This window comes from Protobothrops mucrosquamatus, unplaced genomic scaffold (assembly GCF_001527695.2).
Source record: "Protobothrops mucrosquamatus isolate PMUCROS unplaced genomic scaffold, P.Mucros_1.0 scaffold48, whole genome shotgun sequence".
Classification (NCBI taxonomy): Eukaryota; Metazoa; Chordata; class Lepidosauria; order Squamata; family Viperidae; genus Protobothrops; species Protobothrops mucrosquamatus.
Genome location: NW_015386430.1, coordinates 1,805,976 through 1,824,631, shown reverse-complemented (window position 1 = coordinate 1,824,631; position 18,656 = coordinate 1,805,976). Strand labels below are relative to the sequence as shown.

The 18,656-nt window shown below is 34.2% G+C and overlaps 1 protein-coding gene across 1 annotated transcript in view; it reads right to left on the bottom strand.

Moving 5' to 3' along the window:
- The window catches only part of BBS9 (Bardet-Biedl syndrome 9), a 73,044-nt gene that overhangs the window by 24,380 nt on the left and 30,008 nt on the right, over nucleotides 1-18,656 (bottom strand). Inside the window, exons 6-11 of the mRNA XM_015811729.1 lie at nucleotides 12,012-12,186; nucleotides 7,765-7,846; nucleotides 5,861-6,041; nucleotides 4,926-5,055; nucleotides 3,002-3,183; nucleotides 2,108-2,184 (exon numbers count right to left, since the gene is read on the bottom strand). Coding sequence (XP_015667215.1) covers nucleotides 2,108-2,184; nucleotides 3,002-3,183; nucleotides 4,926-5,055; nucleotides 5,861-6,041; nucleotides 7,765-7,846; nucleotides 12,012-12,186 — 827 coding nt within the window. The remainder of the gene's footprint in view (nucleotides 1-2,107; nucleotides 2,185-3,001; nucleotides 3,184-4,925; nucleotides 5,056-5,860; nucleotides 6,042-7,764; nucleotides 7,847-12,011; nucleotides 12,187-18,656) is intronic.

Genomic DNA, 18,656 nt, shown 5'->3' with positions numbered 1-18,656 from the left:
TTGTTTCATTTGTTTAATTGAGTTTTCTTTATCTAATTTATTTATTTTTTTGTCCATCGATTTCGATGAAGACCTTGACATCTTATGAAAGTCAAGATGTCAAGACTTGCGCGTGGATTGGATTAGAGTGAGGGAGAGGTGCGCATAGTCAGTCTCACTATCTAATTTTAGGATTTATAGAAAAAACAGATAACATTTTATGTTATATTTATGCAGAAATATCAAAAATTCAAAAGGGTTCACAAACTTTTACCATTGTATCTCTTTATCAACTTGCCATTTGAACAGAATCTTTGAACTGAATATATCAATCAATCAATCAATCTTTTATTATGGCCAGAATTAAAAAGTAAAACATTAAAATAAAATGAAACACAATAGAACAAGATATAATACCACATTACAGTTATGGTAAGATCATCGATGGGTGGCCAAATTCTGCATAATTTTACAGATAATATACTAGAATTAGCTATGGTCATACTGATCCGATTGTAACAACTATATATAAAAGAGATCAGAATTTCCCAGATATTTTAATGGTAGTTATAAAATGAGACCATGAATTCTTATAGAGGGTAGAGTACATTAGCTGTGGTTTCAATGGCAACTTATCCACAGAGGCTCTATCTGAGCTCAGGTCTGGGACTTTGGGGATTATTTTGGATTGGTCCTCCAGAACTGCTGTAGGAAGGGCATTATAAAGGTTAGAAGTAGTACCCTCTGCAATTCAGAAACAGTTATCTCACTGGTTTATAAAAGGGAATATGACTGCTCAAGAAAACACTCTTAGGTAGAACAGACAGATTCTGTCAGACTTCTAATCTTTGTTTAGATGCATTGAATGCACATTCATAGCCCATCAGGAGCTCCTCATTGGAAAGGCCTAGATGTTGGAGTTTTTGTGAAATAATCCTAACCCATGTTGATTTGTAATTATCTTCCATAAGGAAAGAGCTCACAACTGTGGGAAAGAACAGTAATTTCAGCCAGTTTGCTATGATGCAAGTCAAGCATCTGTTTTGACCTTAGAAATCCCTCCCTAGTATTACATTTGACATACAGTAGGATATCTGGAGTATAATCCTTAGAAATTTGGATGAACCCTTTCAAAAAGGATAAAGGAGGAATAAGGTCCTAACTTAGACACTAGAAATGTGTGCAAGCCAAACCTTAGCTGAAAATACTTTCAGAACTGCTGATACTTTGGTGCAATGTAAGTTATTGGATTGTGACAACTGGGTTTTTGGTAGGTTTTTTTAGCATTTTGTATGTCATAGTTTTGAAGTGCACTGCATTTAGTGAAGCTGTGAAACATCATGCCTAAATATTTAAAGATTTTTACTTGGCCATTTACCTCCAGGCATGCTGTTTAGATCTCTTCACAAAATCAAAATTTTAGTTTTGCTATGGGTGATTTGTATAATAAATAGTAATATTTTTGCCACAGTTAGATGAACAAATGAAAACCTTTCCCCTGCCTTATGCAGCTGAAGATGGGACAAATCCCCCCCCAGTCAGTCTATTGTCCCAATAAAGTATGATTCCACCTACAGTACAACTAGCTGCTTTTTCACAATATTTTTCTTCAAACTTCAGTAGATGGAAAAAACAGATCCATTCAGTAGTAAAGGCATCATAAACATCTCAGAACTACCCACTTTGGGACTGTAGCTTCACTAAATATATTTTGATCTTAAACATCTAAATAGAAACTGTTATGCTTTAAGAATATATGTCACTATATACAAATCTAAAAGCACAGTTAATTCTATACACAAATGAGTATAGAATATTTATATAGACAAATTAAATACTTACACACACATTTATTATCTAAATAATTAACATGTTTTTGAAACCAGTAATTCAGTGCTTCCCAAATGTTTTCTTTCATTATCCAAAACTGCTTATCAAAAAGTTCTTTTTGCCCAACATATGTAAAGCAGTTTAAGTCAATTGAAATGTCCCTGTTGTGATTGAGTAATGGGTTTTTGTGTAAGTATCCAAAGCAAAACAACTTTTACCTAATTTGGAGTAATTTACCCAGATTTGAGAAGCACTGTTGTAATTGTTACATCTAAATTCAGCATTCAAATTTACATACAGAAACTGAATCCAGATCAGGCAAGACTGTCACACCAAGTGCAAAATCTTCACTTTTTTCAGACTTAGGCAAGATATCTAAAAAATTTAAGGAATTAGCAAATTTAGGTAATTATTCCAATAAAAATAATCCAAACCAGTTATACATTTACAAGATGTGGAACTTCAATTTAAGGTTAAGTTCATGTATTCATGACACATATACAATATCCTAGTTGCCTAAAACAGTGGTCCCCAACCTTTCTGGCCCAGCAGGCGGTGGAGGGTAGAGGAGATAGTTCCTTTTGAGTGGTAGGCAGGTGTGTGCAACCGTGCACTGCTCCATTTGTACAAGCTCACGCCTCTCGTGTAAAGGGAGCTTCATGCGCAAATGTAAGCGGCCATTGCTTATGCAAGGGGAGCTTCGCACGCAAGGCACCGCTTGCATGAGGGGAGCTTTACATGTGGGGCAAGCAGCTGCCACTCACATGAAGAGTGCTTCATGCACAAGCGCAAAAGACCACTGCTCAAGTCAAGACGGCCACCACTCGCATAAGGGGAGCTTCGTGCATGAGAGCAAGCAGCCATCATTCACTCAAGGGGAGCTTCACGTGTAAGCGAAAGCAGCCACCACTCGCTTGAGGGGAGCATTGCACATATACATGCACTTGCCCACCACCTACACAGCCCAGTCCCGAACAGACTGTGGCCTGGTACAGGGCCAGGACCCAGGGATTGGATACCCTTAACCTAAAAGAGAGGTGAATATAACCTGGCTGAAGGTAGCAAACCTATTCCCATCTTTTCAGTTTCAACTCAGTTTCAACTTTATCTGAAAGTAGGCACATTTGAAGAATATGACACACTGGAAAACACATCCATTTAGACTACCTTCACTGTTTAAAATGAAAATTACCTTTAATTTTCCTGGCTTCTTTAATAATTTTCTGGAGTTTATTCATTTCTGCATCATATTCTGCATAATTAATATTCCTAGCTTCAACTTTAGGAGCTTGAAATAAAGAAGGATCAGTACCAAGGTAAGAACATTGTAGATAGCCACTATCACTCAGTGTAACAATCACACCTTTCAAATTTCTGCAAAGGAAAAAAAAAGATTATCATATTGTAACAATATAAAGACAATGTTTATTACTATTCAGTTAAGAAATACTTATTTTCTTAAAACAGTATAAACATATAAAGAAGAAATATTGAAACAAATTAAAAATGCTACTAATTATTATTATTATCCAATTATTTGGATGCTTTAAGAAGCAACTCATTTTGATGTATTAATAAATATTCCTTTCTCAAACTAAAGATAATATCATGCTGCAGTAATAACTGCAATATATAAAAATTAATAATGTTACAACTCTTAAGAATAGCAGGAGACTCTTATGTTTGGTTTGCAACTACTGTTTGATTAATTTTGAATATTCTTCCAGGGGGCTAAAACAATATTTAATGGCTATTATAGTTTCCTCCAAGAAAATTCACTTGCAAAAAGGAGTCAAACACATTTCACTTCAACTACTAATTATGATTTTAAATAGTTAATGTCCACATTTTTATTTCCTAATTCCAGTTTGAAATACTGAATTAAAAAGATTTTGGCACCAAATATTATCAACTACTAAACATTTCTAAACACTTCCGCCAGGTTCTATCTTGTTTCGAGAAATCTAACTACCACTCCACTCAATTAACATCTTTGCTTAAGCTACTAAAATAATAGTGAAGGGATAAACTTTACATCACAGAAAAAATTAAATGGATCTTCTGACTTTTTTTTTTTTTTAAAAACTTGCTGCTAATTTATCTGTATAAAAGCTATAGTGGGAAGATATTGGTTCCCTCAAGAGGGTTATTTTTTTAAAAAATAAAAATAAAAATTCACTTGAAGTTCTATTTGTTTGTGTGAATAAAATAAATATACCTGTAGTCCTTATTCAGTTATGAGACAAATAGCAATTGAAAGATGTAACTAAAAGAGGACCATTATAAAAAATTGACAAGTCACCATGAATACACAGTAAGAAAAAAAGAGAAGTCAAGTGATCCATATACCTACACATTGTCCCTTAGCTAGATATTCTAAGTTAGTATTTTTCAACCAAGGAATATACTTTTTCAAATGTGCTACTATCCATGCTGTACTTTAAAACTATATGAAAGCAAATGTAGACTATATTCAATACATCAAAATTAAATAACATTGACTCTTCCATGACGATAATAAAATGAATCCATTCAAAAAGTGTGTTATATGAGTGTGGGCATCCATGTGTTCAGCTAGATCATTAATAAAAAATCTTCTCCAAAGGATAGCAGCAATATTTGGTTAACAATGTTGGGTAAACACTAAGGTGCTGGAGTAAGACAGGAGAGATACATATTCAACTCTATCCTCAGCTATGGAAGCTCACTTGGGCTAATTACTCTCCATCCAACCAGTCTCCAGAATTATTGCTATAAGATAAATATCAGAAAAAGGAATGTAATGTATACTGCTTTTAACTCCTTAAAAAAATAAAACAAAAATATGTTATGGTTATCAGTGTTATTCACAACACTAAAACATATATTGTAACAAAATTATTTCAATAAATTAATTGAACTGAAAGAAAGACAACGTGACATGTATAATTCAAATAGTAACAAATTTATAATGGTATAAACTTTCTCTGATTCATCTGATCAAGCAGTACAGCTGAACAAGCAATAAACGCCAGTCAAGAACAATTAAATTAAAATCAAATTTTATTCTAGAAAATATACACACAGACACACATTCATACACAATTCTAAGCTAAAATTATGCTAAGGTTACGTACAGTAATTTCCCCAGTCGTACTGCCACAGGAATATGAGGAAGCTGAGTTGCCCATTTTAGAGTCATGTCTTGATAAATATGTAAGATGCTGTTGTGATTTCCAATCAGTGTGTTTATGGCAGTCCCAGACACTACAAAATATGTAAAGAGTTTGGGAAAGATGTTATTTTCATCTTCCTCTTAGCTATTTTTCTTCTTTTAAGAGACATTCTTATTGGTTACACCAATACCGGTATATGTGAAATAAATATATAAATAAGGAGATCTCCTAGAAATGTCAAGATTATATTGTTGCAAATAAGATCAAATTTTGTGAGGCTATTGTAGTCTCACATAATAAATTAGAAAGGATTATTAAAATATATTTGTAACAAAAAGTTTGGAGAATGAGATATGGTACAATTTTTGTAATAAAAAGTATAATTACTTAGCTTCAATTTAAGAATTTAACCCCATACTCAGAATGGATAAAATATATTACTAAAAGAAATGTAGAACATCATAATCAAATACAACCTACCTTATATATAATAACCCTTAAATAATAAATGGTCTGCTTTAGTATTCCATTTAACAATTTATTTAGTTGCTGTAAGTGACCAGGAATTTTGTACATGCAAGTAAATAATAAAGGCAGGATGGTGGGATGGGATGGGATGAGATAGGATAGGATAGGATTGGATTAGGGTAGGGGTAGGGATAAGGATAGAAAGAGACGAGATAGAGGCCTACTTCTATAGTTCAAAGCTAACACATATTTGTAGATTATAATGTAACGAATTTACAGAATATATGTATGTACTCAAAAAGCACTGAAGGTTAAAGGTATTGTTACAGAGAAATATTTACAATTGTATAATCTTGGTTGACCATGCTAGAATTAAAACTTCTAAAACTGCTTCGTTAAAATGCTAGTCATTGCTTTTATTCACAAACCTGAGTATGGAAGAAAGCAACTTGGGCTGTGGTCAAGCTTTTTAATGAACCGAATTTGTCCATTATCCTTAAGGCAAAAAAAATTTCTCTCCCCAAGAACAAATATACAGGAAATAAGCTGATTAAATGAAACAACACATATGTCCAAGGCTTGTTCCCCAATGTTTGAAATCCAGTCCACCTTAAACACATAGAGAGACACAAGTTACAACAGTGTGGAGTACATGTTAACAGTAGCTTTAAATTCACTTCAATTAAAATTATTTTTCAACCTGATAAATGCCATACAGCAAAGCCATACACTAATTTCAGTATATTTCATTGTTTAAGAAAAGGAGTAAGCTTCATAAACCAGAAGACTGGTTTCACATTATAAGGTGAGAGACTAATCTGTTCCTAGTCTATAAAATTGCCTATTATAAGAAATGTTTTTAAAATATTGCATTTTAGTTCTGTTTGATTTCTCCTTGTTTTAATTGCTCTTTAGTTTCAATCAGGTAAGCCCTGCTCCCAAAACAAAAAGGTTATGTGGTAAAACACATGCCAGGATGATATTATATTATACAAAAGACATGCAACGATGCAAATCAAAGAAGATATAATGACCTTGTACGTATAACATGAAATAAAACTTTTGCTTACTTTTTCCATAGTATTCAAAATTTCAACAGATCCTTTTAAAATTATATCAAGTATAAAAATGTAACCACTTGTTTTCCGCTACTGATATGGAGGATCTTTTACGAAAACCAGCACAGACCCCATGACCGAATTGAGGATTGTGACTATATAAATTAAGTTATAGTACAATCTCATGCACATCTGTGTGCAAAAATTTTTAGTAAGCTCAACTGGATTATTCCCAGGAAAGGTTTAGGGCTAAAGTTAGGATATGTAGTTAGGTGTAGTTAAGCAATAGCACTGATTATTTATACCAGAAAAGGCAATAAGCTACTTGCAACTCTCCAGCTGCACAATACTGTATTATAAATCCCTGCTGCACTCCAATACTGCATTACAAAAAATTGGCAGTAAAACAATTATTGTTGGTGCTGTATTTGCATTTTTGTTGAAATTAAATATATGTATGCATGCATGTGTATTATATTTCATATTTTTAAATGTATTTTATATATTTATAAATATATGTATATAAAATTATATATATAAAATTTTATACACACACACATACATACATATATGTATGTGTGTGTGTGTGTGTGTATTATATATATATATATATATATATATATATATATATATATATATATATATATATATATATATATATATATATATATATATATATATATATATATATATATGTAATTACTTTAAATATCTGTATTCATTTAAAAATTATGAGAGACTGTTAGAATGTTGATCTCCGGGATAAAATCTTTTATTTTACACAGAGCTTTAGTCAACATTCTAACAATTTCTAATAATTTTATATATAGTCATTAAGAGAGCCCAGTTTGCTATGGGCCAGGTTTTGCCATAAACTGGAAATATGCTCCTGTTTTCCACAAGACCATCATAAATTGTGATAATGTGACCTCGGGATGCTGCAAAAAGCTATAAATAGGAACAAGTTATAAAGCTGGTGAGGATGTAGAGGGGTAAGGCCATCAGAATTTTGGGACCAGGTTGTAAGTAACTTTGGAGGTCAGTTGTAACTTTGTAACTTTGAATGATAGATAAGCAACCAGTAGTGAGTTGAAAACTACCTGTATATATATTGAATCTTTGTTATCTTAAGATAGTTATTTTGCATTAACTCCTGTACAAAAAAATCAGTTCAAAATCAGAAAAATTAATTCTACTCTTCATATAACACTCATGCCCCTCCTGCTCTCAGTTATTTTTAATTAAGTTGCATACGAATATATAGCTTAATTTACCACAAGTCTTTTTCCAGATCCAATTTTTTGTTGCTCAGTTTCTTGTGTTTCAGCATCTTTTGCTAATGCAAGTACTTGATACCTGTAGTTTAAACAATATATATATATGTATATTTTCACAACAAAAATTTTATACTAGAATATATAGAAAAAGAACACTAAATAATATTGTTTCACTTGTCTGTGTTTGCAAATTCCAACCTTAATCGTCGCCAAGGTACACCTGTCTAAAGACAAGTGCCTGTAGGAGTTCTGTGAATGCACTGATGACCATTGGAATAATTATAATGAAGCAGCCTGTACTCTATGGAATTTGTGTATTAAGTACAAATGACCAATTAGTAGATCTTTTGACAAGTAATTAAAAAGTTGCTTAGAAGAAACTGCAAGACAACACAGCTCAACTAAAAGATGTTAGTTGTGCAGAGGCATCCAGATAATAATGTCTTGGAGATGTGGATGGCTGCAACCACGGGACTATTTTGTAAAGCCTAGGAGCAAAAAGACTTTGCACAAGGTCAGAGACTCTTCTGAAGTATACTGATCTACAAACTCATGGCACAGACTAAATACAATAATAATCAGTTGGGGGGGGAATCTATTTGTCAGATGCAGTGCTTTTTTTGTAAAAAAAAAAAAAAAAAAGGTGCCAGAACTCACACACGTTATACAACCAGCCTTGCCTACCCTACAAGGTTCCATCCAAAAAAGGTGCCGGAACTCCGTTCTGGGCGTTCTATGACAAAAAAATAGCCCTGGTCAGATGTATACAAAACTATAGATTTCCAAGGGTCAGGTTCAAAAAGAAGGTCTTCTTTCTGTTTTGACTTCAATATTCACATTCTTCTATGAACAGGAACAATATGCAGGACTTTCCTGCTGAAGAGATGCTTTTGCACAAAGAAAGCTATTTCAAAAGCCATTTAGCATTATCCCTTATGTTCCTATGAAATAAAAATTTGAACATAAAAGCACTTGAGTGGCTAGATATTTGCTGCCAATGTATCTGGTTTCACGAAGAAAATAAACCAAAACCTCAGAATCACTGCTGGCATGAGAACAAGTGAACAACTGAGTGGAGCTCATGCACATGTTCTTAGCAGCATTCTTCAATTTTAAACTCTGATCATGTAATCATCTATTTATATTTAATGTGGAACAACATTCCTGGAAAAACTGAGAAGATACCAAATCTATCTAAAAATCTGATTATATGGTCAAAATCTGGAACACAAGGCTTGAATATGAATTCACTAAAATAACAGGATAAGATAACATTTATTTCTACTAATAATTTAACTCACAAGATTACATTATTAGTAGAATACAGATATACTTATGCAGCATTCACACTTGGAATTACAGTAAAACTACAACCACAGCCAATAAAACTACAACTATCAGCTATAATTCTAAAAGCCTCTAAAATTACTGAGTCTGAAGAAATCATTTAGGCCAAACCATTGCTGATTAATCTATTCCCAACAAATGTTTTACTAATCTCTTGAATAATACATCATTCTGAATAATTGATTACATTGTCATACTACTCTTACTGTTAAGAAAATATTTTCCAATATTCAACGGAATAATTCTTCTAGGAACTTAAATCCATAGCCAGCAATGATACAGAACATTGCTTAATCTATCTATAGTTTATATCACACCATTTCTGTTATTTGAAAAAGACTGACATATTCCACCTTCAGAAGTATATATATTCCCAATTCCCAATTCCTTCCTCTTTTAGAACTTAGCAGAGTTTCAATTACTCTAAATTTAGCATCACTAAATTTAGTAACTAAATTTTTGTCTTCTAAGATTACAGTTATTTTGTCCCATTTGTAAATTTGGATAAACTTTCCTTCGTTTCCTTTTTTAGTCATTAGTGAAAATGATGAAAAATTCTGGGCTCAGGACTAAACTTTGTAAAATTCCACTCAATGCCTGGGCCAGTTTGATGAACAAATATTAGTGGCTTTTCATTTCTTAACATGATCTCTTTGAAGTACAATTTTCATACCCTCTATATATTTGTTATGGCCTCTGCATCACCTTTAAATAACTTGCTATCAGATTATCACAAGGCACCTTATCAAATGCTTAGCTAATATAAATATAATATTTATTAAATGTCACTTATGCTTTAGTCACTTTTGACAGGATTATTGCAATGTCCATTACATAGGACATGCTTGAAAAGCACTAAGATGACAAAGTTAGTCCAGAATGCAGTAACCTGAGTAGTTATGGGTTATCAGAAGGCATTAATGCCTTTCAATATAATTCAGAGAACACCAAGGATCCCACATATAAAACTTCTATTTTGAGAATTGTGTTGGTTGCCCTTAGGTTTCAGGAAGCATTTCAAAGTGCTGGTTATCACCTATAACACATTTCATGGTTTAGGGTTTGGAAATCTTCAGGATGACATACATAATATACATATTGAACCTTGTAAAGTATTGTAGGGAAGGCTCTTTATATGCCCCTCAATCTGAGACTGCCATCTACAGAGGCGAGGAAATATGTTTTTTTATCATAAAATTACACTTTAGAAATAGTGGCCTTGATGTCCCCTCCCTCCTGATCTGAATGGAGACTTGGCTAGTTCACTATGCCTCAGGGGGGTGGTTCTATAACTGCTCTACATAAATAATTATTTTTACTTTATGTAGGGGTAACATGCGCGTGCAGCATACTGCCGTGCTTTGCACCCCCACAGATCTCATAATTCTATACCCTTTTGCTGCTATGCCCTTTGCTCCAATGAAGCAGCCAAAAGGTCACGGAACATCCCTTGACTTAATACCTCATGTACCGAAACAGATAATATGCTTAGTTCCTTCTTCTATCTTCCTGTCTTTGATTTTCCTGTCTTTGTTCCTTATCTAGTTGTTGACCATATAATAATATGTAACTAGAAAATAGTTGGTTAGATGAAAGAATTTTCCAACGAATAAACTGTTGTCAGCATTTAATTATTAAGAAACTTGTGTATGTAGAAAGAATATAAAAGCAATAAACAAGACAGAGGTTGTCAGCAGCTTCAGCTTCTGCTCAAAACATGCCTGTGACTGTTTCTTAGCGTTTTACAACTTTAGAATGTTTGATTCTTGATGTATATATGGTGGTATTATGATATAATTTTTATTATGCATGTATTTCAATAATTATGAATACGAGTTAAACACCACTCAGAATCAATTGATTGGAGGATCACTTAGTCTGATAAATAACTATTACACCTGCATAATTCCTACAAATTCCTACATAAATTACCTGATCAAAAATGTGATAGAGTATATATGATAAAAAATGTGATAGAGTATATATGATAAGAAATAATCAGAAATCAGCATAATCAGATATGCTGATTTCTGATTATTAACACATTGTTTTTAAGATCTACATCTTTTTAATCTGTTCTAGTATTGGTGTCAGAATGAAATCTCTATAGTTCTCTTTCCTCTGCCCCCTGAATATAGGGATCTTTGCCCTTCTCCAGTTATCTTGTACTTTATCAATTTCTTCATGATTTCTCAAAAATACATAAACTAAACATTTGGTGAAGCCATCGGCAAATTCCTTCAGTACCTAAAGATGCAATTAATCTGGTTCTGCAGAATTAAATTGAAAATAAGTACATACTCCTTGCTCTATCTCAATGTCAATCCCTAGATTTAACCCTTCACTTTGCAATTTAGAAAAACTTTCTTCTCTAAAGGAAGGATTGGCAGCAAGCTAAGTATAGCTTGTAATAGAAAAGGACAGAACTATGTTGAACTAACATTTTAACAGTGTTTTGCTTATAGCCCTCTTTATTCACTATAATAAGATGACCTCTGGATCTCTGGAAACCTCTACAGTAGAGAAAGGAAAATGTAGGGGCTGTGCCTTCTACCTATTCTGTAGACATATTCTTCCCATTACAAATTCTTTTGTCTTCAGAAGGTTTCTAAAAGACATTATATGAAAATGCAAAATGATATCTGTGGTGCAAAGAAACTACAAAGAACCCCTAAAACTGAATGTGGCTTTCAGGCATTAAGAGATACTGAGAGTAGCAGGATATTTCATGGTACTCAATACTATTAGAATATTTGGATATAGCTCTGGCATAAATTACATAATAACTAGATGGAGCATTAATTAAGTCAAGGCTTGGATTTTCATAGATGTAAACCATTCTAAAATATTTATATAAATGCGTGTTAAACAGCAGCTGGTATAATGTCTAAACTCACCTGTAGCTCTCAACTTGTCGACAGGAAGAGATAGTAATGAATGAATCTGTTCTAGAACTATATGTCAGTGGACCAGGAAGAAGAAAGCCAGGAAGAAAACGGCCAAACGAGTAGCTTTCTTGTTCAAACAACATCAGCATTCCATCCACAGACTGTACACAGATCAAATCTTGACCTACATAAAAAGAAGCAAAACAAAGCAGTGATCTTCTACTTTAATACCTTTCTCTCTAAAAAGTTGCTAAAACTTTATATGATCCTATGAGCATATGCTTCCGTGTTGAAAGCATGCTGTGGAATTATTTATGCATCTCCCAATGAAGATTGATATAACCAATAAATGAAGTTATTTGTCAGATTGTTCAGACTGGAAAATAAGATAAAGGATCAAGAAATGTAAATGGGCCAAATAGTTATGTTATAGTCCTTCACCTTAGATTATGGTATCTCACCAGAAGTTTTTTTTAAAAACAAAAAATCTGCCAAAATGTCAAGGAATGTTTTCAAAAGCTTGTAGTAATAAATGACTATACTTTGTCCCACAAAGATACACCACTTTATACAAACTATAGGTAATCCTCAACTTAAAACTATAATTGAGCTGATGGTCATAAATCATGACACTTGTGAAGCAGGTCATCATGCAATCAACCCAATTTTACAACTTTTTTGCAGCAGTTGTTAAGCGAATATCATGGTTGTTAAATGGTCATTAAGCAAATGCCATGGTCGTTAAATGAACACCATGCTCATTAAACAAACCCATTGTTCAAGTGGGGCACTTTTGCTAAAAACCAGAAATAAATACCACTTTTTGTCAAAAATGTCATAATCTGTGGTTATATGATTGCAGGATAATGAAAACAGTCATAAATGCAGACGAGTTGCCAAGTGCCTGAAATATGATCACATGACCTTGCGGCAGATCCAGCATCAGAACCTCTGAACTGGGTCATAAATATCTTTTAGCGGATCCATCATCACTTTGAATGGTCACTAAGCAAGGACTACTTCTATATATGCAGTGTAGCTTTTTGCTCAGCCTACAGGTTTCAGAATGGGCTGCTGCAGCCACCCCCATTGGTCATTCACCTCAAGGGGCCACTGTAGTATTTCCCCACTCATCCTGTCCTTCCAGGCCTTGAGTTCAGACGAGCACAACATTCACCCAGAGGAGCTCCGGTCAGTCCATGCAAATTGCAGCTTGCAGGTCCTGAACCTCCTTCAGCCACTCAGCCACTCAGCCACCCAGGGTAGACCCAGCTACAGTGTGGATGAAGCAATTGCAGCTTGTAAGTCTTTATCTTCCTTCCCATCCATCCATTCAGGGGAGTTCAGGCCAGCTGCAATACTGCGAGAAGCAGCTGCATTTTGCAGGCTTGAGTTTCCTTCCCGTCCTTCCACTCATCCATCCAGGGCAATTCAGGCTGACTGCAATATGGGCAAAATGGCTGCAGCCTGTAATTCTTTTGCCAGCAAGTGCTTGGCAGCTCAACTTACTGAAGAGGCAGCCTCGTGGAAGTATCATTCTATTCTGTAAGCACAATCTTATAGAAGGCTCACTTTTCAAGGAGATTGTTTTATTTTGTTTTATTTATTTATTTATTTAAAACAGAGCCTCCTTTAAAAAAAAAAAAAGAAAGAACCCCCTACAACAACGGATGTCAAACTTGATCACGGTCACGTGACATATCGTGATGTATTGCGACATTTTTTTGTCTTTGTGGAGCCAGGGTGGGCATGGCCTGCACGTGACACATCCAGCCTGTGGGCTGCCAATTTGACACCCCTGCCCTACAAGATCACAAGAATAACACCTGCTTATAAATTAGCACAATGCTGCCATGAAGCTGTCTTTGTAGGAAAGCTGAGCCTTGCATCTCATCAGCTGGGTGCATGTCTCAAAAAGCTGCAAAAAAAAAGTATTTTGAGTACTGCAGGGCCTGAGAGATGGCTGAGGAGCAGGCTGAGTCCTGCAAGCCCCTGGGTAGCTGAGAGGCTAGGTGTGAAGAAAGTTCGATGCCTATGCCTACGAGCTACAGTCACTTCCCACATGTTACAGTCAGTCTGAGCTTGGCTGGGTGGATAAGTAGCTGAATGGGAAAGAAACTCAAAGCCTGCAAGACCCAGGTGAGGGGAAGTGGAGAGCAAGGTGCCTCAAAGGAAGGAGGGAAGCCTTGTGAAACTCAGGATAGGCAAGTCAGGGTATGTGATAGGCTTCTGAGGATCTCTCCTACCCTTATGGCATCCCACACTCTGCTTAATGACTATATCAGGGAAAGAAGGTGTGGGGGGTCATTAAGCAAGGCAATCACAAATCTCTCTTAAGAGGATCACATGTGACTGTAATGGGCAGGTTCCATTAGGATCATAACTTGAGGATTACCAGTATCAGTTTCTTCCACAATATTTCCCTAGACATCAAATCAAAAGCTACTTTCAAATCTATAAAGGCAGTACAAAGGCATTTTGATATTAAGAGGAATATTTTTGTGCCAGATGGTTTAAATCATCTGATGAATTGTCTTATCCTAAAAGAAGTTTACTTATAAGCCAAGACTTGCTTTTGTTCTCATCAGCAATTGAATATTTAGTGTAAATCAAATTTCCATCAGCTACTTTTCCATTTTCAAAATAAATTGCAAGTTTGAAATAAATATTTGAATTTATATTTCACAAAAAGTTATAAAAGCTATTTCAGAACTGTCATAGAATCATGACTTAAAAAACAAACGAACAGGCTTCCGGTTCCAAATTATGGCACTGGCGGGTGCTCTCTCAGCGCTCTCTCCGCCGCCCGGTTTCCCTTCGTCGGGCGACCCTGAAAAGGGTCGTAAGTCACCTTGGAGGGGCAACAACCGTCGCCGATAGATCGCGGAAGAGCGGCAGCCCTTCCATTTGATCCGAGGCAGCTCCGTTGGACCGTCGGAGGAAAGATCGGCCATCAACATGGCCGATCACTAAGCCATGTCTGCCAAAAGCCAAAATCACCACCAAGCACAACGAAAGCACCACGGAGGATTTGGGTGAGACCCTTCCTTCCCTTTCTCCTACCCCAACTATCTTCCTGTGAAAGCCTCCTGAAATTTCTTCCCTGCTTCTAATACAGTGGCGTCTATCTACTTTGGGAAAGTAAGCTTTGAAAAAAAAGAACAACTAATCTAAATAACTAAATAACTGGATCTGTATTTTTTGGACACTTTGGGGTAACAAAAAGTTCCTATTACAGGGATCTATCATTTCATCTATTTGTTAAGTTGGAAAAAAAATTAACTGGATAAAAGTTTAACCGGTGTCTGGAAAAAGATTTTATAGTCTATCGGGGACATCTTGTGGCAAAGCCTGGTACAGCAACTGAATATTTTTTTTTACTGTGAAGACTGTTTATTCTCTAGAATTGGCCTTCACATTATCTAAAAAAGATAAGAACCTGAAACAGCTGGGTGGTGAAAATAACTTCTAGGAATAGTGGAGGTGGACATTTGTTGACTTTTACTAAACATAGCCTCCACTAAAAGTTTGTCTCTAACCACCATAGAAATGGAGGAATTCTACCCACAACTTAACTATAAACTTATACTTGAAAAAATCCTTGAAGCCACTGAGCTAATGAACTCCAGAGTGAAACACAAAGACTCACCTTAAAACCACAAATGGAAACCCAGACTTTAACTGATGAACTTACAAGCCAAAAAACAACTGAAGAGGAACCAATTAACATTAAAGAGGATTCTACACAACAACAAATACAACCCACGGAGAATTTTGACAAGCAAATCTCGATTTCAACTAAAGTACTTGTAACTCAAAAAGCAACAGAAACTGAAAAAAGCAACATTAAGATGGAAACACAATATATTGAGAACTTAGACAATCTTGACAATCAAACAACAACTACAACACCGGACACGATATTTTATTCTAGCCAGACAAAACTGGAAAAAGACCTGACTGAACTGATGACAAATATCTTAAACCAAACAGGGAGATTTGAACTACTAGGGCAACAATTTAATGACTACAAAGGGGCCAGTTCCTTTGAAAAATTGATAACTGGATGGTCTCCCTTGATTCAAACAACATGTGTAGGAATGAAGGGAAACCCACTTGAGGATTTAAGGGCATTGGTATGAAAACCCGCTTGGCACAAAAAGAAAGCTAGAGTTAGATTCAAAAATGGGATTTTCTTTTTCCTCTTTCTCCTTATTGCTGATTGATTGTGGAACAGCTTAAAATTTTACTTAATGGGCTAAGGAGATTTTTAGAGATATTGATTGATCTAATATCCAGGACTTAGACTTATAAAGGAAATGAAAATTAGCTATTAGACTATAGTTTTGAAATATACTATGGAAAGGGGTTTGTGACAATGAAAGATAGTTTATTAGTAAATGATGAGCTACTAGGATGAGAAATAGAATATACTTGTGAAAATGTAACTATCTGAATAATATGTATATTTTAGACATGATAATTACTTTGTAATGAAATTAGGGAAATTTGGGTTACCTGAAGTTTAAACATTATGGTTATTAAAGGCCAAATTGGAATACGGTCATTGGAATTAGGTAAAATTTAAAAACAGGACTTGGATATGTATAAGCAAAATTATATTGACAAATGTATTCAATGACTGAGCTATAATTAGAAATGTATTAACTTGAATTTGATACAATAATTAAGGGAAATAGAGAGGGAACTTTTAATGATGTAATCTGAGATATGTATAAAAGATTTTGTTATTGGACTATTGGTTACCCTATCACCGCGCTGCTTCCTAAATACTTGGCTGTAAAATTGAAAAACTAATAAAACTTCTTATAAAAAAACAAACAAACAAACAACAGTCATATTTTTCTATAATTGTAAACCACGGGTATCAAACTCGCCACGTCATGTGTCGCGACATATCACGACTTTTTTGCATTGCCAGAGCCGGGGTGGACGCGGCCTCCGTATGATGCAACCGGCCTGTGGGCCGGCGGTTTGACACCCCTGCTGTAAACTGATAAAGACCTAATATATCATATTGTAAGATTTTATTCCTTTTAAGTCTTTGCAAGATTATTTCACTAAAAACTTAAATGAAATTATTTATTCCATCAGAACACTTTACTTCACCAATGTTTTGAATGTTTCAAATAGTGGTCATTTTAAGGCTTTCCTGTTCCTTCAGTTGTAAAAGCCTTCTATCATTCTTGAAAATGTACATGTGTCACAGTTTAAATCAGTGAACAAATGTGTCCCATTATCAAATAATTTTAACAGAATTATACATTTAACATAGAAAAATCTTAAAGCATTTTTTGAGCAGGCCAATTGTTTTAGAGTTATGACTTCCTTCAATTCTAACAATGAAACATATTTTTCAAATTATAGAGCAGGATATATGACTTCTTTTCAGCTTAGATATTATTGTTCATAATATTAGAAACTGTTCTACATACATACACAGATATGTTCCCTTTAAATAGCTAGACCCAGCTGCAAACATTTCAAAATCTTTACAACTAAACAATTACTTATTGAATCCAAAATATTAAATGATAAATAACTTGATTCATAATTATTTTCTAATATTATATGACTTGGTAAATATTATTGGATTAATGAATAAAGTGAGCATGTTGTAAATTGCTTAAAGTTCCATATACTGTGAAACAAGAGCCAAGGTGATATATAAAAAAAAATCTGTTGATATATCAATATTCAAAATTAAAATTGAGGAGAAAATACAGAGAAGGAAAGAGAGTTTGATAGATGTATGTATGTATATGACACCACTGCAGTGTAGTACTAGTCTGGGAGTGGGGACACCCAATTAAGCATGGAAGTCAACACGTCTATTTTGGTCCACTCACTCTCCCTCACTTCTTGATTGGGAAGTCAAAAAACATCTATGTACCAACCCACATTGAACCAGCATAATAGAATACAGTCCCTAATATTCAATAGAGAACCCTTCAATTATCGTGGTTGATTTGGCATAATGTTTAATAAGCATGTATACACCTTTTTGAACAGAAAATCTGATTACCATAATACAAGTTTCTGAAGAACTACAACAAAATATTACTCTCTAAACTAAATTTAATATAATAATTAAGATAATAGTCAAACTCAAATGTTTCACTGAAAGAATGAAGGCAAATTTTTGGAGTTTATCGATTTTTAATATCAATTTTTATATTCAGACTATTCCAAAATATTTTTTCACTCATTAATAATCACCATAAAAGAATTTCTGAACAGATGCACTTTCTAATACCAGATTTTGATAGCAGCACAATGTCTGAATTCTATTTATCAATAATTAAATTCTCACATTATGCTATGTCAACTGCAATATGGATGATAAATAAAAATCTTAAAATATTTTAAAAGATCACATAATGTATTTGGTCTGTAACCATTATTAACTATAAAGCATTATCTTCATGGAATAAAATGTCATGGCTTAACTTCAACCAAAACTCCAGAATTCATTAAATTCATAATATAAATCAAGCCATAAAAAATATTTAGAAGCTTTGAAAAGGTTAATTAGGGCAAGAAAACTACATTCTATAAAATCTACTTTTTGTTGAAAATCCTAAAATATAACAGAAACCAGACATAATTTTCTGATAGATGGATTATTTACTA